Below are 27729 nucleotides of genomic sequence, written 5' to 3'. Positions count from 1 at the left end.
TCACATATCAGATCAATTGATACATACTTCATTGGGATAGGATTTTATAGGAACATTATTTTTCATAACACTGGAACACACAGACGGCTGGAATAAGATAGCTAATATTCTTATTTACAATCACATTAACTGCATTTTTATTTACATTAATATATGTGTAAACACTTGAGTATAATATCCCTATGATGAAGATGTGGAGAGTTTTTATCTGGTTTCTCTGTAGAGGATACATTACCAGCTCCAGACAGTAGTCTAATAGTGTGTGACTTAGCACACTCTTGGTCTATAGGTCTAGGTTAGAAGTTAGGGTTCAGCAGAGGGGTCTAAGGTACAGGAGGTCAGGGGTGGGGACAGGGATTGGTATAATTCAAAGGTGGAGGAGGTCCAGGGATGAGGGAGTCAGTTCTCCGAGGAGTCAGTCTCCTCTGTGGAGCCATCGCTCTCCATCTCAATCCTCTTGCGGTGGTGCAGGGACTTGCGAGGGGAGGCCTTCCTGGGGGGCTCCTTCAGCCCCGGAGCACTGCTGCTGCTGTTGGACGTGGGGCTGATGGCGACTTGGGAGATCCTGGAGGGAAGGGGGGGTACACTTAATGAGATTATTGACACGTGAATTACTTTGTAAATTGCCTCTGGAAACCCCTCTATAAATACAATCCAGTATAACTTGTCTGGATAGATAGAGGACTAGACTGCCTCCCAGAAGACTCACAGCTTCTCCACCTCCTGGTCCATTTCTGGGTCAATGAGCAGCTCAGCCTTGTTGGGCAGAGCGCCTGGGAAAAAACATCAGGTCTAATTATCAACACTGAATAGTATGAAAAAAACATCTCACATCCACTAAAGACGTTTTTCCACCTCAACTCACCAGAACTTGTCCTCCTCAGAAATACTTTTAAAGGAACTAGAAAGTTCATTCAGCCCATTGTTAGTTGCATTTCCACCACAGGAACCTTTTTCAGAAGATTAGGTAAATGAGTACGCTAGTGTATGCACCACACTGTATCAAAGAAGTCAAACCACCAGTTGGTCCACCAGCCAGACCCACTTCTATTTGTGTAGTCCTTGAAATGTAATGTAATGTAGTCCTTGAATTTCTTATAATCTTGCTTTAGCTAAAGCTTGCTTTAGCTTCTCTCAGCACTGTTTCAGACTTTTTTGATGTATCGCATGTTCTTCTGTTCTCCATGTTGTTCAAATGTGCAGCTGCAGAATGTAAATTGGAGCTTGAAAAATTGTTTAAAATGTACTGCTACTGCGAGCACTCAACCAATCATAAATGTTCAGTTCTGCAAGATTCACCACCAAAAGGGGGGAGTATCCTTTATTTTGGAGTACTTCTTATTTTGTTACTGCCATTTGCTCCCTGAGTTATGGAGAAAGGTTCCTGTAGTGGAAACGCAGCTTATGACAAATATAAGACAAGTTTCACACCCCAAACATGGCTTAGTCATAAGATTGATAAACATTAGATACTCAGTAAATATCTAGCTATAGTATGTATAATGTCTTACCAATATCCTGGTTGATGCCTTCATGCCTTGCCAGAGCCATGAGGAAGCTGTAGAATGAGACTTTCTGGCTCTGCTCCAGGACCTCTCTGATGGCCGGGGTGGAGGGGTGGCTGGACAGGAGCACACAAGTTCCACAACTGAAGGCTCTTTGGTTACACACCCAACACTAGTCACCTACCAGCCCCTAACCTATCAGGGGTGGGAGTAACTAACAGCATTGGAGCTAGAGCCAGTTGGTTACAAAGCTACCATGTGTCTATACCCCTCAGGACACCATACAGGTATAGTGAGTTGGGCTAGTGTCTGTGTGACGGGGGTGAAAAACCTTACAAATATTACACTGTTGTTACCTGTGTTTGAACCTCTCGCAGAGGCCCTCAATGCAATCCCCAAACAGACAGGAGTCCACCCCCTCCTGGGTGTCGTCCTCCTCTACCGCCACCGAGTGGAGCTGCTCTACTGAGGTGGAGGTGGGAACGATGACTGTGTTGGGGCTCTTGCCTGACAGCAGGTCCTGGTAGATCATGGAAACACTCTCCAGGAACTCTGTAAATGGAAGGTACATGTATGTATCTATCAGGGGATCTGCCCTTTCAGGGGTGAATAGTAATGATGTATCCAATACCTTTAGATATCCACAGGGGGACAAGGGATTTATTTGGGACAAGGAAGAACCCCTAGAAATGGTGACTTACCCTCAAAGTAGAACTGCAGTTGGAATGAGTAGAGGAAGTCGGAAAAGGACAGCAGGCAGTCCATGGCATCTTCCATCAGAACAATCCTAGTAGAATGGATTATATCAAGGACTATGAGCGACGACTAATTATCCTAATATGTTTATGAGGTAATAAGACAAATACCACAACTGACTTGGCTGCATTCTGAACCATCTCCAGTGGGAAGTCTGGACAGAGGAGCTGCAGCAGGGAACTATACTCTAGCATGGCCAGGAGGTCTGGGAAAGTAGGGAAACACATAGATATATGCTAAACCACACAGGCACAGAGAGGATAGACAGATGGATGAACAGATGGACAGACATATGGACAAATGGATTGACGGACAGACATAAGGCCTACCTCCGTTCTTCCCAATCTGCCTGTAGCACCTCCAGAAGACTCGGATGAAGGAGGCCCTGTTATGAGGTGTGGCCTTGATGTAGCTGAACTCCCTGAAGAGGACATGGTTGCCATTCTTCACACTGCTAAAGCTGGGCACAACCACATTCTCAGATTCTTACAGAAAGAGCAAAGAAAACACATCTCTCTGGAACTTTGTTATTCAACGCCCTTTTTATATTGCCACAGTGAAGAAGCAAGGATGGGTTCTGAAAGACCAGAAGTCTTGGTTGCAATTGGGTTCTTTCGATGGTTTGGTGGTTTATAACTGACCCATATTAATTCACCTATGCCTTGCTGTGGCAACTGTTCAGCAAAATCCTAAAGCTGACTTACTACTCAGCAAAGTACCGAACCACGCCAAACTGGATGTATTCCTCCTTGTGTTCCAGTAGTTGAGTCACTGCATCGTTTAGGTAGAAAAGCACATTCGTCTCGCCTGCATGGATGGAATTGGAGAGATGAAGAGGTTAAAGGCGGGGAGGGTGTACGGGCGAACCACAATGTTTTAAAAATACCGTTGAAACTCAAGCACAGCGGAGCTGCTTCGAGGCTTAAATTGACTGACTGGCTGGTAAAGCTTGCATTTGTGCCTAGGCTAAATATATTCCGCTTATAGCTTTATACTTTGAATCTTTCTGCAGCTAGGCTACCTGTAAGTACAGTTGCACTAGCATAACTCATTCATACTCAACACCATACGAACACCTACTCTACACACTTACCAAGGTATTCGTCCACTGAAAGAGCCGTATTGAATCGATTCATTTTCGTGCACATATTAGTATCGGTATTTTCAAAATCATGCGTTTCTGGAGCTAGCTAGCGATTTGGTGTTACTTCAATTCTATAGTATCTAGCTCTAGCTAGAGCTACCATTTTGCAGTCGACTTTAAGGTTCCATGGTGACAGTGGATGCTGACAACTCGTACGGGTAACCCGGTTTTGTAAACCGGCGTATCCTATGCGGGCGGGGTTTCCCTTTACTAGAGACAACGCAAAGCTAACAATGTTTTATAAATGCTCTATGCACATAAATGCTCTATGCACTACCTGCACACACATACATACACACCCACACTCATTATTTAATTAACTATTACCCTCTCAAGTGAGCATATATATACAAAATTAAAATAAAGAACTGTTTCATTTTCTGGGTCCAAAACAACATTAATATTTCATGCACAGTAGGATACTCGAGTCTAGAATCTGAACATTTGACAGACATGACGTCGTACAGCTTGAGGTAGCGCCCATTTCCTCATGGCCTCTCCCTCTTAAACTCTCCGCCCTTGGAGGCGTTTCAAATTAGCTACACAGACTATGATGAACGAACATCGGTTGCATCTAAATAGCTAGCAAGCCAACATCTCTTTGCCTCAAGATAGACTAACAGGTAATTCAACGTTTGTACTGTTTTATTACTGCTTACATAATGCAAGCCCTGTTGACGGTCACACTGCACAATGTTCACATACATAGCTTGCACAGTCAGTGCTGCGTTTTTCTAGGCCTGTTGCGAATGATATAGCTCTATAGCTAGCTTAGCTATATCGTAGCCCGCCATCCAGCTGCCGTTTGTTTGCCTAGCTTGTACCAAACAATAGTGGGTGTTCTATTTTCTGTATGCTGGCTTGCGTATGGTTTTGTTCCACGTTATCTTTCAAGCAGTATTACCCTGTCTACAGTGTATTGGTCAGCATTAATGTTAAAACAATCGCTGGGATTAGCTACCAAACTACACAGGCCAATTTGCTGGTTTAGCTAGCTAGCACTAGCTAGTTGTTAGTAGTAGCAGGCATAGCTTTGCCAGCCGTTGCTACCCACACTGATATTAGCACTCCGATCTTGTCAGCCGATGTTAACTTGAGCTAAGCCAGCACACCTAGAAACAACAACCACTGAACCAGCCACGACATAGCCAAGAATGACAGCGCCTTACAGATGCTCTCTACTTATGGCAATATTTCCCGTATCACTATTAGCCATAGTTGCAGAGAATTCCGGCTACTGTACATTTTGTAGGTGTTAGTCGTTATCTTTTTAGTCATCTTGCTAGTTAGCTAAGCATGTAAATAAGGTGATTGAGAAGGGTGGTGTCGCAGTTTAGGATCTCAGTTTAGACACGCAGCCAACGTGTCCATGGATAAAACGTTCAAACAACTGATCCCTACACAGCCATCCCTAAACATGCTATCTTATCTTCTAAGCCATAGTATATAGTGGTTAAATGGCTAAATAGTTTAGCCACCTACAGGCTATGCATGTAGGATGGATGGAATGTAGAGTTAAAGCGGTGTATTCCGCTATAATGGATCAATATGTAATCTGAAACGACTGCCCTCCAAGTGCATTAGAGAATCACGTTTGTCTTCAACACAAACAATACAGAGATACACTATACAACACCCTGCAGCTCTAATAGTCTCTCATCCTTGTCCTTAAAGCTACTTTATTTGTGGTTGTTTTGGGGCACAATGTTGAGCTTGATCGAGAACGGGTATGCTCAGTATTTTTGGCCTCGTTTTTCAGTCATCTTCCAAATGAAGATATTCAATTTTAAATCCTTTTGATTGTTGTATGTATAGCACCATTCTTATCTGACTAAACAAAACACAGCGAATGAACACCCACAGCTGTTGATCAAGCTAGCTTGGACTTTGATATTCAGCTAATTAACATGTTTTCATTCTAGATATCTTGGCTAAAGAGAAACCCACCAGAAGGCACCATGGGTGACGACAGTGAGTGGATAAAGTTGCCCATCGACCAGAAATGTGAACACAAGGTGAATGCTGCTTTCCCAAATCACATCTCTGCTTACAAACCATCGTAGCCAATTGTAGATGGCGGTATTACACATCCCTGCTCGATGGTGTTTGTTGCCAAACCCACCTGTCTTTTGTAATTCACATCCCTGCTGTATTCAATAGGCCTACGCCTAGCTGTACATCCATGCTAGTCCAACTAGTTTGTACCAGGATGTCTTAAGATATTGATGTTATGTATTTTATTCAGACATGCTAAAGTATTTTACAGAGCAACGCAAGAACACTCTGCATTGGTTCTTTCTATCTAAAGGGGCACTTTGGGCTGTCTAGCCTAACTATGCAGTGAAGCTCAATATAACAATCCTTCTGTCACAAAGGATCATACGTACTTGAAACTAATGATCAAGCACTGCATCACATTGTAACATAAAAAGGATTGTTTTGAAGAACACAGGTTCCCTTGCCGACCGTCGTCTACATCTAGGTCAGGGCCAGAACAGTCTGTTTTCTCCTGTGTACTTTGATCCACATCTCAATGCTGATAGTTCCCTTGACATTCCCCCCAGCTATGGAAGGCCAGACTGAACGGGTATGAAGAGTCCCTGAAACTGTTTCAAAGGATTGAGGACGAGAAGAGCCCAGAGTGGGGGAAGTACCTGGGCCTCATCAAGAAGTTTGTGACCGACTCCAATGCCATGGCCCAACTCAAGGGCCTGGAGGCAGCGCTGGCGTACATTGAGCGTGCCCATGTGGCTGCCAAGTGAGTCTCGCTTACAACCCCTTAAAAACCAGCCTATTCATTAGGGGTTGGAATCTTTTGGTACCTTACGATTCGATTAGAATCGATTGTTGGAGTCACGATTCGATTTGTAATCACTTACAAATATAAATATAACGAAACGCAATATGTGGCAGCTGGTGTTGATTTTGGGGCGCACAGCCACGAATGGGTGGGAAATACTGCTGTTGCATCTGGTGTTGGAAGGACTCAGCATGCGTCCTTAGCTGTTGGTTAGGTTTCCATCCACACTAGGACAATAGCTAGTTTTGAGATGCTCTAGAGCGTAGTGTTTTGTTGATCTATCGACTTGATTCTTGATTGATCTCATTGTATCTACACTTACACAACCTTCTTGGAAGTAAAGTACCATCAGGGATAGATAAATGAAGGTACCCAGGAAGATGGAAAAAAACACAAATGCTTTTATTACTTTAGACTGTAGGCAGTCACACAGCGCAAACATTGTGACCTTAAAGTTATCAATATTAACTCAGTTTGTTTACCCTTGGAACTGTCCTTGTTTGCAGAACCACGGGGGAAGTTGTCTCTGGAGTGGTCACAAAGGTGTTCAACCAGCCTAAGGCACGAGCCAAGGAGCTGGGCATGGACATCTGCCTCATGTACATAGAGATGGAGAAGGCTGAGGCGGTCCAGGACGAGCTACTGAAAGGCCTCGACAACAAAAACCCTAAGATTATTGTATCTTGCATTGAAACATTAAGGAAGGGACTTGGGTGAGTAAACATCCTTGGCTTTAATGATGCAATGGCTTGTCTGGACTATATGACTATATGAAATGCTGAGTAGGCAACAGATTCCAGAAAGTACTTGCTTACCTTTCTGTGTTTTATTAGAATTATTTATGTGGGCTATGCCAAACTGATCTGAAATGTTGATATCTTGTACACCCCTTTTCAGTGAGTTTGGCTCCAAGATAATCACTCTGAAGCCTGTGGTGAAAGTGTTGCCAAAGCAGTTTGAGTCTCGAGAGAAGGCAGTTCGAGACGAGGCCAAATTGTTAGCCGTCGAGATTTACAGATGGATCCGGGATGCCCTGCGTCCCCCCCTCCAGAACATTAACTCTGTACAGGTGAGAGAAGATCTCTACTAATAGTGGTGTAAAAAAGTGTCCTACAAGTCTGAGCGACCATGTGCCGCTGCAAACCATGATAATAGCTAAGGTGGTAGGGTGGGGTTTGCCGTCAGACAGGGGGCGGTGAAAAGTGCTGCGGGAAACCCTGGGTTCCAGCTACTCTGCTGACGCAAGCCCTTGACCCTAATGTCTGGCCTGTCCTGTGATAATCAAAACCACTGTGTGTGGAGGTGGGGGTCTGAGCCTGTCCTGTGTTCCCCTCCCAGCTGAAGGAGTTGGAGGAGGAGTGGGTGAAGCTGCCAACCTCCGCCCCCAAGCAGAGCCGCTTTTTGCGCTCCCAGCAGGACCTGAAGGCTAAGTTTGAACAGCAGCAAGCTTCCCGGGGGGACGAGGTAGATGGAGATGACGACGACGGGGAGCCAGTAGTACAGGTCGATCCCTATGAGCTCCTGGAACCTGTGGAGATCCTGTCCAAAATACCTAAAGACTTCTATGATAAAATTGTAAGTTTGGGGTCAAAGTTTCCTGCTGTGGCCTTCATTTATAGACAGTGTTATGTATTTTGAACGTGATTCAGAATTCTACACAAATTCTGAATCACATACACATATGGTTTTAGGCTATTTCAAGACGATGATTGTTACAAATGAATTGTCACATATATTGATGTCTGTGGAGTCCACATGACATGAGACAATCTCTGATTGGTCAACAGGAGGCCAAAAAGTGGCAGGAGAGGAAGGAGGTGTTGGAGGCGGTGGAGATCCTGGTGAAGAATCCTAAACTGGAGAATGGGGATTTTGGGGACTTGGTCCGAGCACTAAAAAAGGTACAGAATATTGCCAAAATGCATCTAGGAAAATGTCAAAGCAGGGATCTAGTCCGTGAACAGTCTCCTTCAATATCCTCAGATCAATTTGGTGCTGTTGTAATTATTTATTGAGGGCTGCTAAAAGCCCTTGTCAATGTTGGCGGCATTGTAAACTCTGGTTGTTGTTCAGGTGGTGGGTAAGGATGCCAACGTCATGCTGGTCACCCTGGCTGCCAAATGTTTGGCTGGATTAGCCGCTGGACTACGCAAGAAGTTTGGAACGTACGCCGGATTAGTGAGTTAACCTTGATGCACTGGAAACATGTCATTGCACTCTGACTCATGCCAAAGTCTTACACACACAACCTTTTTTAGATTTGTTTTTTAGATGTCTTACTTGAGGCATCTCATTACAGTTGAGATGGTGACAGGGGCAATGCTATGTGGATCTTATCCTCTGCTCTGTGTTCACAGGTGGTGCCAACTATCCTCGAGAAGTTCAAAGAGAAGAAACCTCAGGTGGTCCAAGCTCTGCAGGAAGCTATAGATGCAGTGTTCCTAACGGTAAATTCAGATCTTCACACTGGGATCCTCCCCTCCAATCACTGCTTTGCACTATTTACTCTTGAATTATTTTTTATCAACCTGTGGATATCTCAATACATTTGAAACCATCGGCTTTACTGATTGTTCAACATTTATCCCTAAAATCTATGATCTAAAGAGTGTAAAAGTGGCAAAAACAATAGCATGGCTTGTCACAAGCTACTTTAACTGGAAGTTCAACTATAGGCCTCTCGTCTAAATTCCGTGATGTGTTGGTGTGTTTTAGACGACCCTCCAGAATCTTAGCGAGGATATTCTGGGTGTGATGGATAACAAGAACCCCTCCATCAAACAGCAAGCCTCTCTGTTCCTGGCTAGAAGTTTCCGGCACTGTACCACGTCCACCTTGCCAAAGAGTGTTCTCAAGCCATTCTGCGCTGCATTACTCAAGGTATAAAATAGGTTTCTGATCCAGGCTACCTTTGGACAAGCTTTCTGGACAGAGATTAAGGCCGAATCCAAATACTCTGTGTTACCCCTACCCCTTACCCCTAGCCCTTACTTTTGCGCATTCATGTGAGAGTAAGTGGTGTCTCATACTCTTTTTGATTGAGGGTTAGGGCTAAGACAAAGGGGTATACACCCCTTAAAACTAAGTGTTTTCGGGAGCTTACTTGAAACCTAGGGGTATGTGAATCCTGCTCAACCTGCAACATTGGCGGACAGATCACCAGAGAGTCCCATAAATGTTATATTTTTTGTCTTAAATAATTGGTTAAAAAAAAAGTTATGACATTGTTTTGTGCTCACACAGTCCTGTACATATGTATTTGCAACTATGTTCTTAATTGAAACGTTATTCTAAATTGCTAATTTGCTACGCTACCGTTACATTGCTGATTTGCACAACAGTACCGCATTTCTCTGATTAGCCTTGAATGGACTCCATGCATGTCTACAGTTTTAACTAAACATTAGCAGAGAATTTCATTTGATATTGAGACATCTATATATGTAACTGTAACCAAGTGGTGTCTCATTTCATAGGGCTATGTAGCCCTTGCCCTCAGTTTTGAGGGCTAAGGGCTAGAGGTAAACTAAGGGCTATGGGGTAGGGGTAAAACAGAGTATTGGGATTTGGCCTAAAATCACCCTAATCCCAGATTAAAGAGATTTGTCAGAACAGTAAATGCTAGTCCAGGAGCAGGATTATCCTGTGTCTAGGAAGTGTCAATGATTTTTACATGAACTTTGGGTGTAATGTTTCACCCCTCTGTCTGTTCTGGTTCCTTTCAGCAAGTCAATGATTCTGCCCCGGAGGTGAGGGACGCTGCATTTGAGGCTCTGGGCACCGCTATGAGGGTTGTTGGGGAGAAAGCAGTCAACCCCTTCCTGACTGACCTAGATAAATTAAAACTAGACAAGGTGAGGCTCAGATCACCTGGGCCAGGCCCAGTATGTCTATAGAACATTATGTAGCCTATGTTGGCTGTATTGTGACAGACATTTGTATTGACGGGGCTGACAACCATTGACTCCACTCCAAGGGCCACTTCCAGTCAAGGCCTTAAACAATCCATAACCCTCACTCATCAGTCTCGTTTCTACGTGAACAGATAAAAGAATGTGCTGATAAGGTGGAGCTACCCGGGGGGAAGAAGGCAGGAGGAGGCGTGGGGGCAGAGAAGAAAGAGAAGCCTACCTCCAAGGCCCCTGCCCCTGCTGAAGCTCCATCCAGGTCTTCTGGACCCCCCAGGAAGGCCCCGGTGGCCATCAAGGTCAGTCTGATGGCTGCTTTACCTGAATAGACTCTGTCTGTCACATACTGTAGCTGGCATTGTGTGTTTTCATTGTGTTCAATATATTATTTTGAAAAACAAGTCTATCTTCCTTGCGCTGCAGTCTTCTGGGCCTCCAAAGAAAGGCAAACCAGCCTCTGCTCCTGCTGGTAAAGGGAAGAAGGGTTTGGAGACCAAGGAGGTGATAGAGACTGAGCTTTCGGTCAGTATGGAGTTCTGAGGTTGTCTATTTTCACATATTGTTGATACCCAAGTGACAGAGCTGCATCTTGTATTCATTTATTTCTGTGTGTGTGTGTCCCAGTTGGAGGTGTGTGAGGAGAGGTCAGCGGTGGTGCTCCCAGCCTCCTGCATGCAGCTGCTGGACAGTGCCAACTGGAAGGAGCGCCTGGCCAGCATGGAGGAGTTTCAGAGGGTAACAAGCATCTGTCCCTCTCACAGGGAACCAGAGGGGTAGACTAGGAGGATGAAGTAGTAGGCATACTGTCACTCTTGAATTACTGTCACCTAGGCATGGGCCGGTATCAGATTTTGACGGTATGATACACTTGCACTTAGAGATTCATGTTGTTTAATTGTAACTTGCTTAACTACACGCTCTTATGGTTCTTCCCTTTGGCACTTTTTTGGTTGTTCACAATGTGTGCTTCTTGTTTAGGCTATCTTGTTGTTATTATCAGTGACCTATGCACTTTGTAAAGCTCTCTCTTGGAAGTCGCTTTGGATAAAAGCGTCTGCTAAATGTGTAAATGTAAATGATAACCTTGAGAAACAATTAGTAGGCTTATCTGCTCTTCCCCAGAAAAATACTTTTTCTATGGCTCTAGTGTAACGTTACGTGAAACTAGCTGATGCTAGCCGTGTTATCTGCCACAGTTTGTAGCATGCCAATAGTGCTGTTGAATGTTTATCTCACCAGTGCTAAACAGACTAACTCTTAACTGGTTGCAAATGTTCATTTCAAGACACCGTTATCTTGAATTTAGCAATAGTGACGGGTGGTGCTCCCGTAGATGGGATCTTGTACGTATTTCCTCCTCTAGCAACCACTCTTAAACACGTCTTACAAGTTGTATTTCCTGTTACCCGAAACATTTCCATACTGCAGGGAACGGTTCCAGGGGTGTACCTCCTTCAGCTATTCTATACACCTGGTGGTGACTGACTGCTTGCTCGCACTAACCGGGGGATTACTTTCTCTGCTGCGTAAAACCTGAGGGATTCCTGCACTTTCACTCTTTGACGAGACATAAAAAAACAGCTCATACCGCAGCAAACAGTATAACGGAAAATTAGAGAGGTATTGAAACCAGGACTTTTTCAATCCACGGTAGACGTTGAAACCAGTAACCAGCCCATGCCTATGGTCACCCCCACTCACATATCCCTTTTCAGGCTATAGGGGAAATCAGAGGCATATCACATCTCCAAAGCATGCACTGTATGAACATGGTACACACTCAGACCTGTGACTGTAGGGGCAGTTCATGTTTTTGAGATTGTTTAGCAGGTTATCTTTTGCTCTCTTACAAGGACTCTTCTCGAGTCTAGTGTCAGTGTATGGGAGCAGTGTGTGTTGGGAGGATGGTGTTGTGAGTCTTGTGTCTCAATCCTAGGCTGTGGAAGAGATGGACAGCGCTGAGATGCCTTGTCAGGCTCTTGTCAAGATGCTGGCCAAGAAGCCAGGATGGAAGGAGACTAACTTTCAGGTAAACAATCATATATTTATAAGCATTTCTTTATTTTGCTGCTCACCATTAGGTTGAGTACAGTTGGAGAGTTGCTGGTCTGGTTGACGTGTGTGTCTGTGTCTAGGTGATGCAGATGAAGCTGCACATCGTGGGCCTCGTGGCCCAGAGAGGCTCCTTCTCCAAGACGTCGGCGTCAGTGGTGCTGGACGGCCTGGTAGACAAGGTGGGGGATGTGAAGTGCGGGGGTAAGGCCAAGGAGGGGCTGACCGCTATCGGAGAGGCCTGCTCTCTGCCTTGGACGGCTGAACAGGTGGGGCTCACATCTCTCTACTGTTTACACAATACATGGAGGAACTAGTTGAGGAGTGGGGGGTTTCTGCATTCAATGCTGCCTCTAAGGTCTATCCATCTCTCCATTCATTTGAGATCCCTCCAGTTGTTCAACTTCCACTTCTCCTCAACTGTCTCAATCTAGCATGGACTTCTCTCACCTTTTTACTTTTAACAGAATAAATTAACACTCTGGGAAGCTTGTTGATATGTCAGTGTTGTTGTTTGGAATTTATATTGTTGTGAGGAGATAGGCCTAGATGATGGTTAAATACATACAACATAAGGTTGAGATTGGATTACAGAAACAAATAAGAAAAAGATTCAATGATTTAGAGTGAGAAGTGTAAAGATCAGAATGGTGTGTGTGTGTGTCAGGTGGTGTCTATGGCTTTCGCTCAGAAGAATCCTAAGAACCAAGCTGAGGCCCTCAACTGGTTAGCCAACGCCATGAAGGAATTTGGATTTGCTGGGTCAGTGTCAACTGCAGAACCCTGTTTCTTTTACCAAGTCATAAATTAGGGTGATATTCCTTATTGTGTCCTGACTTTTCAGACCATTGCTGCAAAATATGAAATTGTTTCTTAATTCACTCACCTAGGAACAGATAAGTCTAAGTTAAATAAAAAAATAAAAAAATTGTGTATGTTGCCTAGGATCAATGTGAAGGGGTTCATCAGCCATGTGAAGACAGCGTTGGGGGCTACCAACCCAGCAGTGAGGATGGCAGCCATTGCTCTGCTGGGGGTCATGTACCTCTACATGGGCGCTCCTCTCCGCATGTTCTTTGAGGACGAGAAGCCTGCGCTACTGGCACAGATAGATGCCGAGTTTGAAAAGGTAACGTGGTCCTTTTTCTGTGCATATGGGAAGCCTTTTGTCCCTGGCTACTGGCCAGGATGTTACTGTAACTATGTCTTAATTGACCTTCCTTGGGGAAATGTAGAAAACGTCAAGTAAATAAGTTGGGTTCAGATCAGACGGATGGTTCATGGCATACGATTCGTGTGAGGTTTTGTTCAAGTTATGTTTAACCCACCCCCCCCCCCACCCAGATGCAAGGCCAATCCACCCCCGCACCATTCAGAGGCACCAAGAAAGGAGCAGAAGATGTGGGGGAGGAGCCTGACGAACAGCAGGAGGAGGAGGGGGGAGCAGTTGACATCATGGATCTCCTCCCCAGGACTGATATCAGGTAAACTCCTCAACAATCTAACACATCTACTTACAGTGGATATACACACCCTTGTTAAAATGCCTGTTTTTTGTGATGTAAATCATGTCAGAACTTTTTCCACTTTTTTTATGTGACCTATAACGTGAACAATTCGATTGAAAAACAAACTGAAATCTTTGAGTGGGAAAAACAAAAATGTACAATAACCTGGTTGCATATAAGTGTGCACACCCTCTTATAACTGGGGATGTGGCTGTGTTCAGAATTAAAACATTAAACACATTTTATTCAAACTTATGTTAAATAGAAGTCATTACACAGTACACACCTGCCATCATTTAAAGTGACTGATTAATCACAAATAAAGGTCAGCTGTTCCAGTAGGACTTTCCTGACATTTTCTTATGCTGGGGCCACACTAAATGATTTTTTAATCTTACAAAATGTTCAAACTGTGAGAGACCACAAACATGACCACAAAAATCCTAGGGCCTACAGTGTGTGTGTGGTGTGCCATGATTTGACAAAGACAGCACACCACACACAGATTTCCAACCAGTGTTAACACAAATCTCGCAAAATCTGTCGAGACTTAAGAATAAGCATGGCGGACGATATGCAGGAAGAAATTGTGTTTGGAATGATTTTCACTGAAAATTCATGGAAAAAAAGAAAAGGGTTTGCTGCTGCCACAAATCAAATCCATTTAAATTTGCTGTGCCGTGACTCAGTTTGTTATGCTTCCGTCTTCTCTCAGTTTGCTTTCTGATTGGATATTGTTTTGTTTCACGTGATAAACTCGTGGTTTGTCCTCGGGATTCCCCCCACACATCAGGATTTCTGAACGTAAATATTCAACATATTGAACATTTACGATTCGCGAATGGAGCGCCTCCGACGTCCTTCCGAGCAGATTCGGTCACTCTTAACACACCTCACACGAAGGGAACATCTGATAAAATAATCTGCGGAACCATCAAGATAATCGTGACATTTCCTAGGATTGTCGGAAGGGGCGAAAACGGACCGATAATCCTGTGGTGTGTCCCCAGCATTAGCTGCATCTCAGAGCAAAAGACATAGTCTGCAGAGAGCTTCCAAAGCATCAGAGGGATCTCATTGTTGAAACCAAAGGTTGAACTTTTTGGCCATAATTCCAAAAGGTATGTTTGGTGCAAAAACAACACTGCACATCACCCAAAGAACACCATACCAACAATGAAGCATGGTGGTGGCAGCATCATGCTTTGGGGCTGTTTTTCTTCAGCTGGAACTGGGGCCTTAATAAGGGTGGAGGGAATTATGAACGGTTCCAAATGTGGTGTGCACACTTATGTAACCAGCTTATTGTACATTTATTATTTGTAATATTTCCCCCTCAAAGGTTTCAGTTTGTTTTTCAATTGAATTGTTGACGTTATAGGTCACATTAAAGGTGATCAAAGTTCTGACATGATTTATCTTTGTCCCATTTTTTTACATCACAAAAACTTGGCATTTTTTGTGTAAACTTTTTATATCCACTGTACGTACTTTTGACAGGCTATATCCCCAAGGATGTTGTCACATTTCCTATGGCAATAAGTCTACAACTCGAAAAGAGCACACAGTGACAACCCAGCAACTTGTTTACAGTTTTTCTCCATTGCTTTGGTTCAGTTCTTGAAACAGAAATTACATTTTCAACGCTCCACGTGCATTTAGCCAAATAGCCTATATGGTTCAGCACAAATACATAGATCACCTTCAAAAGGTCATATCTCACCCCAAACAACAGTTAACTCATGCTTCAAAACCAAATCATTTTCTCATATCAATAGTCAGTGCCTTTGGCATTGTGTAAACACTGCAGGTCAAAATGTTTAGATGTTTTGTCAGTATGGCAGTGGACCTTAGAAATATCCGTCATGTGCACTGTGCTACAGTTACTGTAGATGTTTACTTTCCAGAATACAATGTGTCTCAATCTACATTTACATTCATTCAGCAGATGCTTTTATCCAAAGCGACTTCCAAGAGAGCTTTACAAAAGTGCATAGGTCACTGATCATAACAACCCAAACATTGTGGGTAGCCAAAACATGAAGCATACATTGTGAAAAACACAAATAAGTGCCAAAGGGAAGAACCCTAAGAGCATGTAGCTAAACAAGTTACAACTAAACAACATGAACCTCAAAAGTGTAAGACTGTACCTGTAGAGAAGCAAGCAACAATACTGTAATGTATGCTTCATGTTTTGGCTACCCGCAATGTTTTTGGGGCTATCTCGTTGTTTAGGATCATTGACCTATCAATTTTTTTTAAACTGTCTTGGAAGTCACTTTGGATAAAAGCGTCTGCTAAATGAATGCATGTAAAATGTAAATGTGTATGAAACAGAAAAAAGATTACAGTAATTCAAGAGTAGCCTACAAGTTGTCACATCACACATTGCACTTACACTGCCATGGAAATTGTTACTGTAATTGCCATACATCATGGTTATTGTAACAAGAAATGTGTACAGCACAACATACTGTCACACAAAAAGCACATCAAAACTACCATTATGAATAACCTACACTAGTAGTATGAGTAACCACAGTAAGTTTCAAGCAAGTGACACTTTCCTAGTCAGTTAGCAAGGGGTGCATTACAGTCTGGAATGAAATACACCCCCTCTATTATCTGTTCTGTATATCCCAGCATCAAATGATTCTTATTGTACACTGAGGGGACTAGTATGAGTAACCACGGTCATTTTCAGGCATGTGACCCTTTCATAGTCAGAGTTGCAGAGGATGCATTTCATGGCAAGAAGGAAACGCATACAGTAAGAAAGTAAAGCAGAGCTGGAGTTTCACTAGTTGTTGTCCTCACTCTCCTGCTCATCCTCGTGCTCCTGTCTTGAGATGCAGCAGGGAAAGAATTGTTGTGCATGCCGCAACAATCCTCTAGACTGATCTGCTGTGACATTATCACAAGCAGCATCCATTGTCTGGAGCAGGGAGCTCTGGTTTTGAGCCCAATGCTCATAAACCCTCCACCTTCATGCAGAAAAAAAAACTCCTTGGGGGATGGGGAGTCAGGTGATAAGAGTACCATCAGCATTCTTGAATGGGCAGTGAACCCTGATGAGTGGCCCACAATGGAAGCTTACATTGTCCCACACAATGACATGTAGGAAAGTGAGGCCCTACCAAACCCTTCTCATGTAGAGGGATAAGATCGGAGTGCATGCGGTCCAAGAACACCAGGAGCGCCTGGGTATTGTATGGGCCAAGACTGGGAATGTGGGTGACTACACCATTCTCTGAAATGGCAGCACACATGGTGATGTTGCCCCCAAGCTGGCGTTGGACAAACTATATATTTGATGGAAGCATTTATACTCCTGGATAGCTCCTGTCAGCTAATTAAACTTACTGTGTGATTGGTGATCAGATGTGTCCCCTTGTTTAGTAAAGTTCTAGTTGCACCTGACAATGACTGTAAGCAGATGAGCCAAGAGATCCATATTACAGTATATACCATGATGTTTTTCATGGTATTATGTGCCTGAAAGATTGACAGTGGAGTGAACTATTGTGCAGGTGATGATGTACACAAGGAAATTATGACAATTTGTTTTGCAAAGAACAACCACTTGACTGAGAAGCAACAGTAAGTTTTATTTCCAAATGGTAATTGGCCAAATTGAAGGCAATTATACCTAACCATTTCAAAGATGTGTCAAATCATTTGAAATGTGTGCCAACTGTAGGCAATGGCACTTGGCATTTACAAGGATGTGCCAATACAATTGCAATTTGATTAAAGGAATGAAAAATTCCAGTCTGTTGTGAACAAGTGCCCAGCGGTTTGGAGGTTTGTACATGTTATGAGAATGTCATTTCTGTTTCGTGAAATGAGCCAAAATTGTAAACCATGCCTATGTGAAGTGATGGTTTTCCTTCTGCTTCTCTCCCCACCAGTGACAAGATCACATCAGACATGGTTTCCAAGATTGGAGACAAGAACTGGAAGATTCGGAAGGAGGGTCTGGACGAGGCGGTGGCTGTCATCTCGGAGGCCAAGTTCATCCTGCCCCCCCTGGGAGAGTTGTCCCTCGCCCTCAGGGGGCGCCTCAACGACTCCAACAAGATCCTGGTGAGACAGGAGTCTGTTCTCCTACTGTTATTCATCAAATCCTGTTTGTTTATGGGTAGCAGTTGAATGGAATAACAGACAGCACAAATAATCAGTACAGAGCACTGCTGCTACCCATAGTTTGACACCGCCTGTGTGTGTCTCTCCTCAGGTCCAGCAAACACTGACCATCCTCCAACAGATCGCCACGGCGATGGGCCCTGGTCTAAAGCAGCATGTGAAGAGTCTGGGCATGCCCATCATCACTGTCCTGGGAGACAGCAAGGTACTGACTTCTGACCCCATTATCCAACATGTACAGTCACCACACACATCCAGCCTCATCCATCATGTAGAGCCACTCACAGAGCAGGCTGAGCACTCTTCTTCTCAGTTCCTGGTGTGATGCTGACTTTGTCTCCTCACCCTCTCTGCCCTGAAGACCAATGTGCGTGCGGCTGCCATGGCGACCCTGCAGGCGTGGGTAGAGCAGACGGGGATGAAGGAGTGGCTGGAGGGAGAGGACCTCTCAGAGGAGCTGAAGAGGGAGAACCCATTCCTCAGACAGGAGGTAAGCAGAAAGTAAAGACTGCTTCCTCAGACAGGAGGTAAACTGGAAGTAAAGACCGCTTCCTCAGACAGGAGGAGAAGACTTAATCAAATAGTGACTATAGACACACATTCTACTGCCAACTGTCTCTCCCCTTGCCAGGTACTGGGCTGGCTGGCGGAGAAGCTGCCCACCATGCGTGTGGTGCCTGGGGACCTGATGCTATGTGTGCCGCAGCTGTATGGCTGCCTGGAGGACCGGAACGGAGACGTGAGGAAGAAGGCCCAGGAGGCCCTCCCCACGTTCATGATGCACCTGGGCTTCGACAAGATGAACAAGGCCACTGGAAAACTGAAGGTCGGTAGAACGCCATAGAATTGAGGACTTCAGTCTTGTATTTAACCTAATGAAGTAATATTTTGTTACCCACAGACTTCCTCTAAGGACCAAGTGATTGGCATGTTAGAAAAGGCCCGAGCAGTGATGCCAGCCAAGCCTGAGGCTCCAGCTGGTAAAGCTGGTACATCTAAGGCCTCCAATGGAAAAGCTGCTCCAGGTTGGTCTCAGTGAATTTCTTATTAACGTTCTGTATGTTATGTTGAGAGGTGTTCAGTTTGTTGATGGCTGTTGTGTTCTCCCCAGCTTTGTCCAAAGCCAAGCCAGAGAGTGATGACTATGGGTTTGGAGAACCCAAAGCAGAGGCCAAGAAGATCAAACCAGGAGCTGCAAAAAAGGTCAGTTTCATTTTTTACATGTCTGTTTGGTTGAATACCCATCATTCATATCAAGTTGTAGGGACTAAGCAGTCTGTCTGAGCGCCCCCCCCCCCCCCACCACCACACACAGACACACACACACACACACTCTGTGCCATATATTCTGCTGTGTTAAAACACATCCACTGTCTATATCCATCCACTAGAGCGTGGTGGTCCAGGAGCCGGGCGGTGGCCCAGATAAAGAGACTGTCAGTAAAGATAAAAAGGTTTCCAAGGGGAAGCCAGTCAGCCAGCAGGTACACAGGAGACCCCGCCCCAATACTAATGACTAATGATGCTTCAGGAACGAGAGGACTGCTCAAGGACTTACTGCTGCTGCACAGGCATCAATCCTAAATCTTTATGTAGCGGAAAATCTTGCATGATCGTAGGGAGATTGGATTGTTTCCTGTGTCTTAAGTATGCAAACAATAATTGCACTTGTGTGTCCTCTTACTGGACTGCTCTCTCCACTACATACTTTGCATGTCTGTTTCTGTCTACGCTGCATACTGTGTGATAGTCCCACACCTTGTTATATATCTTCTATTTTTATAACAACCATGTGGCTCCAGCATGTTTGAAAGCAGGCTTTCACCACCTGTCTGTACGCTTAACTCCTGAAAGGATTGCAATTGTACTGTGGTGTGGACTGTAACCCTAACTGTCTCCCTGTTGTTTCTTGGATACCCTCCGATGCCCCTCCTCCCAATCCTCCGTACTTCCCCATCCTACCTCCCCCCCCATCCTCCTCTCTCTTCCTCCCCCAGGGCACTGTGGGTAAGAAGCCTCCTGTCAAGGCCAGTGTGAAGGATGACGAGGACCGCTCTGGCCCCATTTTCATTCTGGTGCCCAACGGCAAGGAGCAGAGGATCCGGGAGGAGAAAGGTCTGAAGGTGAGAGAACCAGCGTCTGCCACCCAGCAAGAACCACTGGCTGATGTAGAGATGGAGGATTATGTGAGATGTTTTGATTTACTTAACCCCTCCTCTTCGTCATTGCATCTGTGTGTTCCTGCAGGTGCTGAAGTGGAACTTCATGACTCCCAGGGATGAGTATGTGGAGCAGCTGAAGACCCAGATGTCCACCTGCATGGCTAAGTGGCTGCAAGATGAGCTCTTCCACTTTGACTTCCAGAGACACGTCAGGGCCATCTCCACCATGATGGAGGTATCTCCTCTTCTCACATATGTGACACGGTGTACAACGTGTGCGTTAACACATCTGTGTTCATCTAAAAGTGTGCTTGTGTGTGTTTGAGTACATGCTTGTGTATGCCTCTGTGTGACCTTGTCTGACCGTTTTCTTGTCCTTCCTACAGCGTATGGAGGAGGAGAGCGATGCCACCATCGGCTGTCTGGACCTCATCCTCAAGTGGTTCACGCTGCGCTTTTTTGACACCAACACCACAGTGCTGATGAAAGTTCTGGAGTACCTCAAGATGCTGTTCGCCATGCTCAGCAGGCAGAACTATCATCTCAATGAGTACGAGGCCTCATCCTTCATCCCCTACCTCATCCTCAAGGTTAGTCCACAACTTTATCCCTTACTCATCCTCTAGGATAGTCACATACAACAGCCAAAATGCTATTTATGCTTGTTGTCTGGCACTAAAGCATTGAAACATTTCAGCGAGTGCAAACTCTTCTGGAGCTTCTCACATACTTCTGAGGTATCTGTTGTCAAGGAGTGATACCGGTGGGGGGGGGTTGTTTCTGCTCCTCCAGGTGGGGGAGCCTAAGGATGTGGTACGTAAGGATGTGAGGGCTATCCTGGCCATGCTCTGTAAGGTCTACCCCGCCAGCAAGGTCTTCCCCTTCCTCATGGATGGAACGAAGTCGAAGAACTCCAAACAGAGAGCTGGTAAGCCCAGAGACTATCTGATGTTGACGCATTACCTAAGCAATCATGGAGGAGAGGATCGTTCATTGTGCAGATGTAATTTATTTGAAACATGTACTGTTGAGTGATCTGGATTGTGATGTGTTTTGTTAACTGTTAATCACCGAAGCTTGGTGATGTATAGTTCAATTCAATTAGATTGAATTTAGCATGCATTAACTAATTTCTGTGGGCTGCTGACATTATGGTAATGTTCTCCCTGCAGTCATTTCATGGCTGTCAGTTATGGTTAGAAATCATATATAGATATAGATATATCTATATATCGCGCTCTGGAAAATAATTTGACCACTGCACCTTTTTTCTTTACTTTTCAAAAACATTCAGTGAGGAACAGAGGGGTTCAATTTAAGAGGCCACTGCAAGTTGAAGCCTTTTGTTCCTCACTCAACTTATCTAATTATTTGGAAAGAAAAAGGTGTTGTGGTCTCTTATTTTTTTTTCCAGAGCTGTAGTACAGTTATAACACAACCTCTTGAACCTAGCTGTTCCAGACTCTACATCTAACTATCCCTGACCTTGTGTCCTCTCCCAGAGTGTCTGGACGAATTGGGTAATTTGATAGGGAACTATGGGATGAACGTGTGCCAGCCCACGCCCGCCAAGTCCCTTAAGGAGATCGCCGTGCACATCGGAGACCGGGACACGTCCGTCCGTAATGCCGCCCTCAACACGGTGGTGGCGGTCTACAACGTGTGTGGAGAACAGGTCTACAAGCTCATCGGCAACGTAAGGCCTCCGCCTAACTACGTGTTAGCTTTTACAAACCTTCAACTGGTTCTTGGCAGCACCAGTCGTTTACCATCCTTGATCATTAGATAACCTAGTAGGTTTAAATGGTTTCCGATCAGGTGTTGACATCTGTGTAGTCCACTGCCAATTTTAAAAGGGTAAATTGATTTGATGTTAATCCCCCCCCCCCTCCAGCTGTCAGAGAAGGACATGAGCATGCTGGAGGAGAGGATAAAGCGGTCGGCCAAGAAGGTCCAGGCTCCGCCTCCCAAGCAGGCAGCCGAACGGTCCCAAAGGGAGATTCCGCCCAATCCCACTGCCACCTTCATAAGGAAGCCTGCCCAGGTGCAAGAGGAGGTGCCCAACAGGCTGAAGTAGGTGCCCTCTGCCAGGGAGGGGGGGGGCAAATCAAACATCCCTAATACTGCTTAATTCAATCAGTTCCAGGTTTGATGACCTTTGCCTCTACATGTACACTTTCAGATACTTGAGGTGCACTTGATTTAGCTTGCATGGCTTTATCATGGATTTGTACATGACAATGATCCTATTGGTTCAAGTGGACAGCAAGTATTTGAAGGCTGTAGATGCCATTCTTCAGCCCTGTGGTGTTCATCTTAATCCCACTATTCTAGTCTTATGCCGATGATTCATGAAGCGATAAGATTCTGTCCAGCTCTCTGCTAGCATTCATGCCTTTTTTTTTTACTCACCGACTTTCCTTGCCTCCTTCCTTCCTCTCTAACTGGGTCTGTCTCATTCTCGTCTTCCTCCTCTGACCTCGCTCTTTGGGCATTTTCAGAACGTGACGTCACAAAACAGTAATGCTGTCAACATCACATCTCTGCAAATGCTCAAGGGGGTGTTTCATTGCATGTGGTGTGTCTTAATCCTGGATATCTCCTCCTCCTCCCCCCCCCCCCCTCTCTTTATTGCTGCTTTCCTCGCTTGGACAGAATAATGTATCGTACTTATAGGATGTGAGTACCTCCGTCTCCCTGTGTGTTGACCTGCAAAACCACTCCACACAGGGACCACCTCCTCTAGATATACCATAGAGATAATCCAAGCATAATCTTGCAGAGATTGATGGACATGATCTAGACCTAATCTGGTAGTTCCACTAACCCACCTGTACTAAACCACTATTCTCCATTCCCTGCTTACTTCTCCTTCGGTGTGGATGTTTGTGCTGACTGTGCGTCTGTCTGGCAGGCTGGCTGGCTGGCAGTCACGTCCACACCAGTCGACTGCATGGCCAGTATAGTGGATATGAGAAGCCAGCTTCTGTGTTTGACTTAGATCAGTGTTTTATCAGCTGTGTTCTCGAGGACTGCACAGGGAGGCAAATATAAGTTGACGCCGCGCTCCAGCAAAACCTGGCTAATGTGTTTTAATGCATATTAAATACTTACGGTACACTTGATTCAGACCACCTTGTGTGCCGAGGTTGGTTTTATGGAGTAGCGTGACGCCCAGCAGCATCCCTAACCCTGTGGGTCTCTAGGAGTGCAGCTGACGAGCACTGATCTAAACCATGTGGTTCTGACCGCCTCCCCTCCCCTCCAGCCAAGCACGTCAGAACGCCCATCACGACCAGTCGGCCCCCTTTATCCCTAAAGAGTTCCAGCTGGACCTGGACATGATCGAGAACGACCACACGCGGGTCCGTGAGCTGCCAGACCTGGTCCAGCACAAACTGGATGAGCTTCTGGAGCCTATCGTGATCCCAGAACCCAAGTGAGTCGGGATGATCGGTGTGGTTATGGGATGGTTATGGAATGACTTGTATTAACATGATGTAGTAACATCTTGTTTGCCCCCTTCCCAGGATTCGCTCGGTCTCCCCCCACTATGACGATCTCCATAACAGCACGGCCTCCACCATTAACTTTGTGATCTCCCAGGTGGCCAGTGGAGACATCAACACCAGCATCCAGGCCCTGGCTCAGGTAGGCTTCACACGGCCTTCAGACACTCAGACTACTACAGCTGTGAATGATAAGTTAGGAAAAAGTGTCACATCGTTAACACAATTCAAGAATGGATTTTACAAAAATGTGTCAAATAAATATAGTCACACGGTTGCTTAATATTCCAGTAATACCAGGCCTTCCTGTGTTGGATCTTTACCCAGCTGGCTTATCTAAAGTCCACTTTTAGGAAACAACAAAGCCCAATGCTAGCCCTCCCTTTTGCACTCTAACCTCATTAAATAACACTGCTCTCACCTCCCAAGAGTCAAACTCTCTCTACTCCTTCCCTGTCCTCCCGCCTAAACTCTGACCTGATGTTATTGGTCACAATAGTACAGAACTGCCATTTTAAAATGGCTTACATTTCCCATGCTGCCCCCTGCCTGTGTCTCCCCAGATTGATGAGGTGTTGCGTCAGGAGGACAAGGCAGAGGCCATGTCCGGTCACATCGACCAGTTCCTCATCGCTACCTTCATGCAGCTGCGTCTCATCTACAACACACACATGGCCGATGACCGGCTGGACAAGAGGGACATTTTCAAGCTCTACAGCTGCATCATTGGAAACATGCTCTCGGTGGGTGCACCGGCATGCCGTCACCACAAGGGGGCTCTGAGAGCCAGAGCATATGAACTTTGTCCTCCTGTTAGATGGTCTATGGGCGTATGTGAAGCCCTCTGTGACATGCTTGCGTGTAAAAAGGGCTATACAAATAAATTTGATTTGATTTGATGCTTGATAATTGGCTAGTGAAGAACCAGTCTGTTTAAATATTTGATATATGTATAGATTGTGGTATAACAGCAGTAAATAAAATAATAATATCTAAGATGGTTATTCACAACTAATGTAATACTGGAAGGTGAGATTTATTTATACAAGAATTATACTTGATCGATCATGAATGTTCTTGTTCTCCTCCAAACACACTCCCCCCATCTTTATGCCTCTTACTCTCTCGGCTCCCAGCTGTTCTCCATGGAGAGCCTGGCGCGGGAGGCGTCCATGGGCGTGCTGAAGGACCTGATGCACGGCCTCATCACCCTGATGCTGGACGCCCGGGTGGAGGACATCGAGGACGGACAGCAGCTCATCCGCTCCGTCAACCTGCTGGTGGTCCGGGTTCTGGAGAAGTCTGACCAAACCAACATCCTCAGGTCAGAGCCACCCTGCTGGTCTAAACCACCTGCAGATCTGCTCTGGAGTGGGGCTGAGTGAAGGTGTTCAAAATGAATGTGGCAAACTGACTCCATCTCTCTCTACCTGCCTTTCTCTCGCCCCCTCCCCCCTTTCTTCCTTGGTGTCTTCAGTGCTCTGCTGGTGCTGCTCCAGGACAGTCTAACCACCACAGCAGGCTCTCCCATGTTCTCTGAGCTGGTCATGAAGGTAACTACATTTCCTGTTTTTTCTCACCTCCTAGATGAAATGGTCTACTGCTTAGTCTTGTGTTTCTCACATTCATCCTTCCTCCACCTCTCTCCCTCCTACCTCTCTATTTGTAACCTCCATTACCCCCTTCATCGGTCTACCGATATTTTTCTCTCTTCTCACTACCCTGTCCTTCCCTACATCTCTACCCCCACACCCTCTGCTCGTATTTGTCCCGACACACACACCTTTCCCTCCCCTCAGTGTCTGTGGCGTATGATCCGGTTCCTTCCGGAAACCATCAGCAGCATCAACCTGGATCGCATCCTGCTGGACGTCCACAACTTCATGAAGGTGTTTCCCAAGGAGAAGCTCAAGCAGCTCAAGAGCGACGTGCCCCACAGGACCCTGAAGACCCTACTGCACACACTCTGCAAGCTGACTGGAGCCAAGGTACCCACATGCATGCATGCAAAAACACAAACACACACACTGCAGACCAGTCAAGAGCTGTAACTCCTCCCCCTTCTGCTCCTCGCCCTGAAGATCCTGGACCACCTGTCCATGATAGAGAACAGGAACGAGTCGGAGCTGGAGGCCCACCTGAGGCGTGTGGTCAAACACTCTGGGAATCTGTCTGGCTTCAAGTCTGACCGCGGGACCGAGAAGGGAGCCCTCAGAATGGTGAGGCCGACTGCAATCAGACAGATTCACAGCAACTGTTATCATACAACACTACATCATACTTTACACTATACATTGCTACTTTATATTACATTATACTATACCTTACTACATTCAACAATAAAATATGCATTAGTACATCATACTACTTTAAACTAATACATTATGATACTATATCATACTACATTTTACTTTGCAGTAGTATATCACACTACTATTGCTCTGCGTTCTTCTAGAAAACCCTCTGTAAGCTTTATAACCATCATTAAGAAGATTAATACCATCATTACCAATAGTAGCATACATACAAGACCCACCTGTGAGCACAGTGTGCCTGTATGTCCCCCCTCAAGGATGACAGGATGTCCAAGGCTAAGGTCAGCGACATCCTGTCTGAGATCTTCAAGAAGATTGGCTCCAAGGAGAATACAAAAGAGGTACTAAGGATGCTGGAGAACCACATATTTGCCTTGTCGGGTTGATGTGTCTTCAGGTTTTTTTTATGTGAGACGTTTGTGTCTGTCAGGGCCTGACGGAGCTGTATGAGTACAAGCAGAACTACTCGGACGCTGACCTGGAGCCCTTCCTCAGGAACACCTCCCAGTTCTTCCAGAGCTACGTGGAGAGAGGCCTGCGTATAATCGAGTCTGAGAGGGAGGGCAAAAACCGCATCCAATCCACTGGCTTGGGTCAGAACCACACACACACACACACACACACACAGAGGTCGATAAACATCTGACACCTTGCGGAACTTGAATCTTGTTTTTCCTGAAAGACTAGAAAAAAAAACTCTAAATCCGTTTGAGATGCAGGCACACCTGACTGGTCCTGTGCTGTCTCCTGTCCTTCAGCGATACCTCAGCATGGTCTGGACTCTAGCTCAGGGCCCCTCAACACTAACGGGGAGGAACTGAAGCCTGCCGTCTACTATGAGAGGCTGAAGATACTCCGTCAACGCCAGGGTCTGGAGAACAACTCCAGGGTCAGTATGCTCTGCTCACATGCTGCTGTAGACATCTACTGGAATAGACACTTAGCATCTTGTTATTGAAAGGACTTGTTTCCCCCCCCCCTTCTTTTGTTTTCTCTCACAGCAGCAGCAAGGTGGGGAAGAGGAGAGAGAGCGCCCCCCCGTCACCTCCCTGCTCTCCAAGCCCTCGGTGGCGTCGTCCACAGACATGCTCCACAGCAAGCTGTCCCAACTGAAGGAGTCTCGGGAGCTGTACCAGCACGACCCCGCCCACTCCCACTCCCCCACCCGCTCCTCCTCCCCCTCCGCCAACCTCGACGACCTCAAGAAGAGGCTGGAGCGCATCAAGAGCAACCGCCAGTAGGCCCGCACTGGTTTACCAAATCAACACACTGTAATAAAGACCTGGCTCTAATATGTACAGGAAATATGTTCAACTTGCTTGGGGTGAACTTGATTTATGTTGCTGGTCAGAGTTGAAACTGATGGTAATGGAGCGCTCTAGGAATCGTTCTCTCATATTTGGGATACATGTAAGGTCCGGGTCTTCTGCCTCTTTAGTCCCCCATGTAATCTCACCCTTACCCCCCAGCCAATTTGACATCCTGCTCTTACCCAGGTACTCCTTCTCAGTGCTCCCTCTGTGTATACATTCAGAAAAAGGAGAAAAAAATAAATAAACAAGTGTCTAATTGTATAAAAATATAAGTGGACTACTTTGTTTAGTATTGTGGCACAATATGTTTGTATATACTCATGGTCGCTAACCACTCAAGCTTTTATGTGTCCTGTTAGAGTTTCAGTGTACAGTTTCCACGTGCAGAATGCTGTAAGAATGTGTGTAACTTAAAGCTCTTCTTTGTTAGAGATTTTAGAGTCATCCATGTTCTTAACATGGTTTCTTCTAATCTCCTGGCCTCCCAGCCTGTCACCTTCTACTTCACTCTGTTGCTTTTTACATTTAAGAAGTTCTCGTCAACATAAACTTGAAGGATCTGTTCCGTTCCAGAAGTAGAGGAGCATGGCATGAAGTAATTGATGTTT

At 45.4% G+C, this 27729-nt stretch overlaps 2 protein-coding genes across 5 annotated transcripts; one reads left to right on the top strand and one right to left on the bottom strand.

The window, feature by feature from the left end:
- Nucleotides 1–34: 34 nt before the first annotated feature.
- Nucleotides 35–3722, bottom strand: cstpp1 (centriolar satellite-associated tubulin polyglutamylase complex regulator 1). Its single transcript, XM_084671393.1, has 9 exons — nt 3355–3722; nt 2966–3068; nt 2591–2721; nt 2382–2466; nt 2207–2292; nt 1862–2057; nt 1512–1621; nt 710–773; nt 35–565 (listed from the first exon to the last, which is right to left on the bottom strand). Exons 1-9 carry the CDS (start codon nt 3407–3409, stop codon nt 400–402), a joined length of 996 nt encoding a protein of 331 aa, XP_084527519.1. The 5' UTR covers nt 3410–3722; the 3' UTR covers nt 35–399.
- ckap5 (cytoskeleton associated protein 5) lies at nt 3124–27393 on the top strand. 4 transcript variants are annotated; one of them, XM_084671389.1, is made up of 43 exons: nt 3124–3284; nt 5328–5420; nt 5970–6163; nt 6712–6918; nt 7103–7274; nt 7544–7780; nt 7993–8106; nt 8279–8383; nt 8563–8652; nt 8921–9085; nt 9931–10059; nt 10251–10412; nt 10537–10635; nt 10738–10848; nt 12050–12142; nt 12249–12434; nt 12833–12927; nt 13111–13294; nt 13510–13649; nt 17588–17762; nt 17914–18027; nt 18184–18312; nt 18454–18648; nt 18724–18847; nt 18934–19025; nt 19214–19306; nt 19820–19945; nt 20070–20219; nt 20371–20574; nt 20777–20912; nt 21487–21680; nt 21879–22057; nt 23253–23423; nt 23515–23635; nt 24057–24236; nt 24630–24817; nt 24971–25046; nt 25293–25481; nt 25575–25712; nt 26066–26149; nt 26239–26401; nt 26567–26697; nt 26810–27393. In XM_084671389.1, exons 2-43 carry the CDS (start codon nt 5364–5366, stop codon nt 27047–27049), a joined length of 6132 nt encoding a protein of 2043 aa, XP_084527515.1. In that variant the 5' UTR covers nt 3124–3284; nt 5328–5363; the 3' UTR covers nt 27050–27393. The 4 variants fall into 4 exon arrangements, with proteins under 4 accessions (XP_084527515.1, XP_084527516.1, XP_084527514.1 ...); XM_084671390.1 differs by lacking the exon at nt 3124–3284 and adding an exon at nt 3881–4028 and having other exon boundaries at nt 26813–27393; XM_084671388.1 differs by lacking the exon at nt 3124–3284 and adding an exon at nt 3881–4028.
- Nucleotides 27394–27729: the final 336 nt, after the last annotated feature.

The sequence above is a fragment of the Hypomesus nipponensis genome, chromosome 14, assembly GCF_054491055.1.
Source record: "Hypomesus nipponensis isolate SF chromosome 14, ASM5449105v1, whole genome shotgun sequence".
Taxonomy (NCBI): Eukaryota; Metazoa; Chordata; class Actinopteri; order Osmeriformes; family Osmeridae; genus Hypomesus; species Hypomesus nipponensis.
This window is presented reverse-complemented; position numbering and strand designations above follow the sequence as displayed.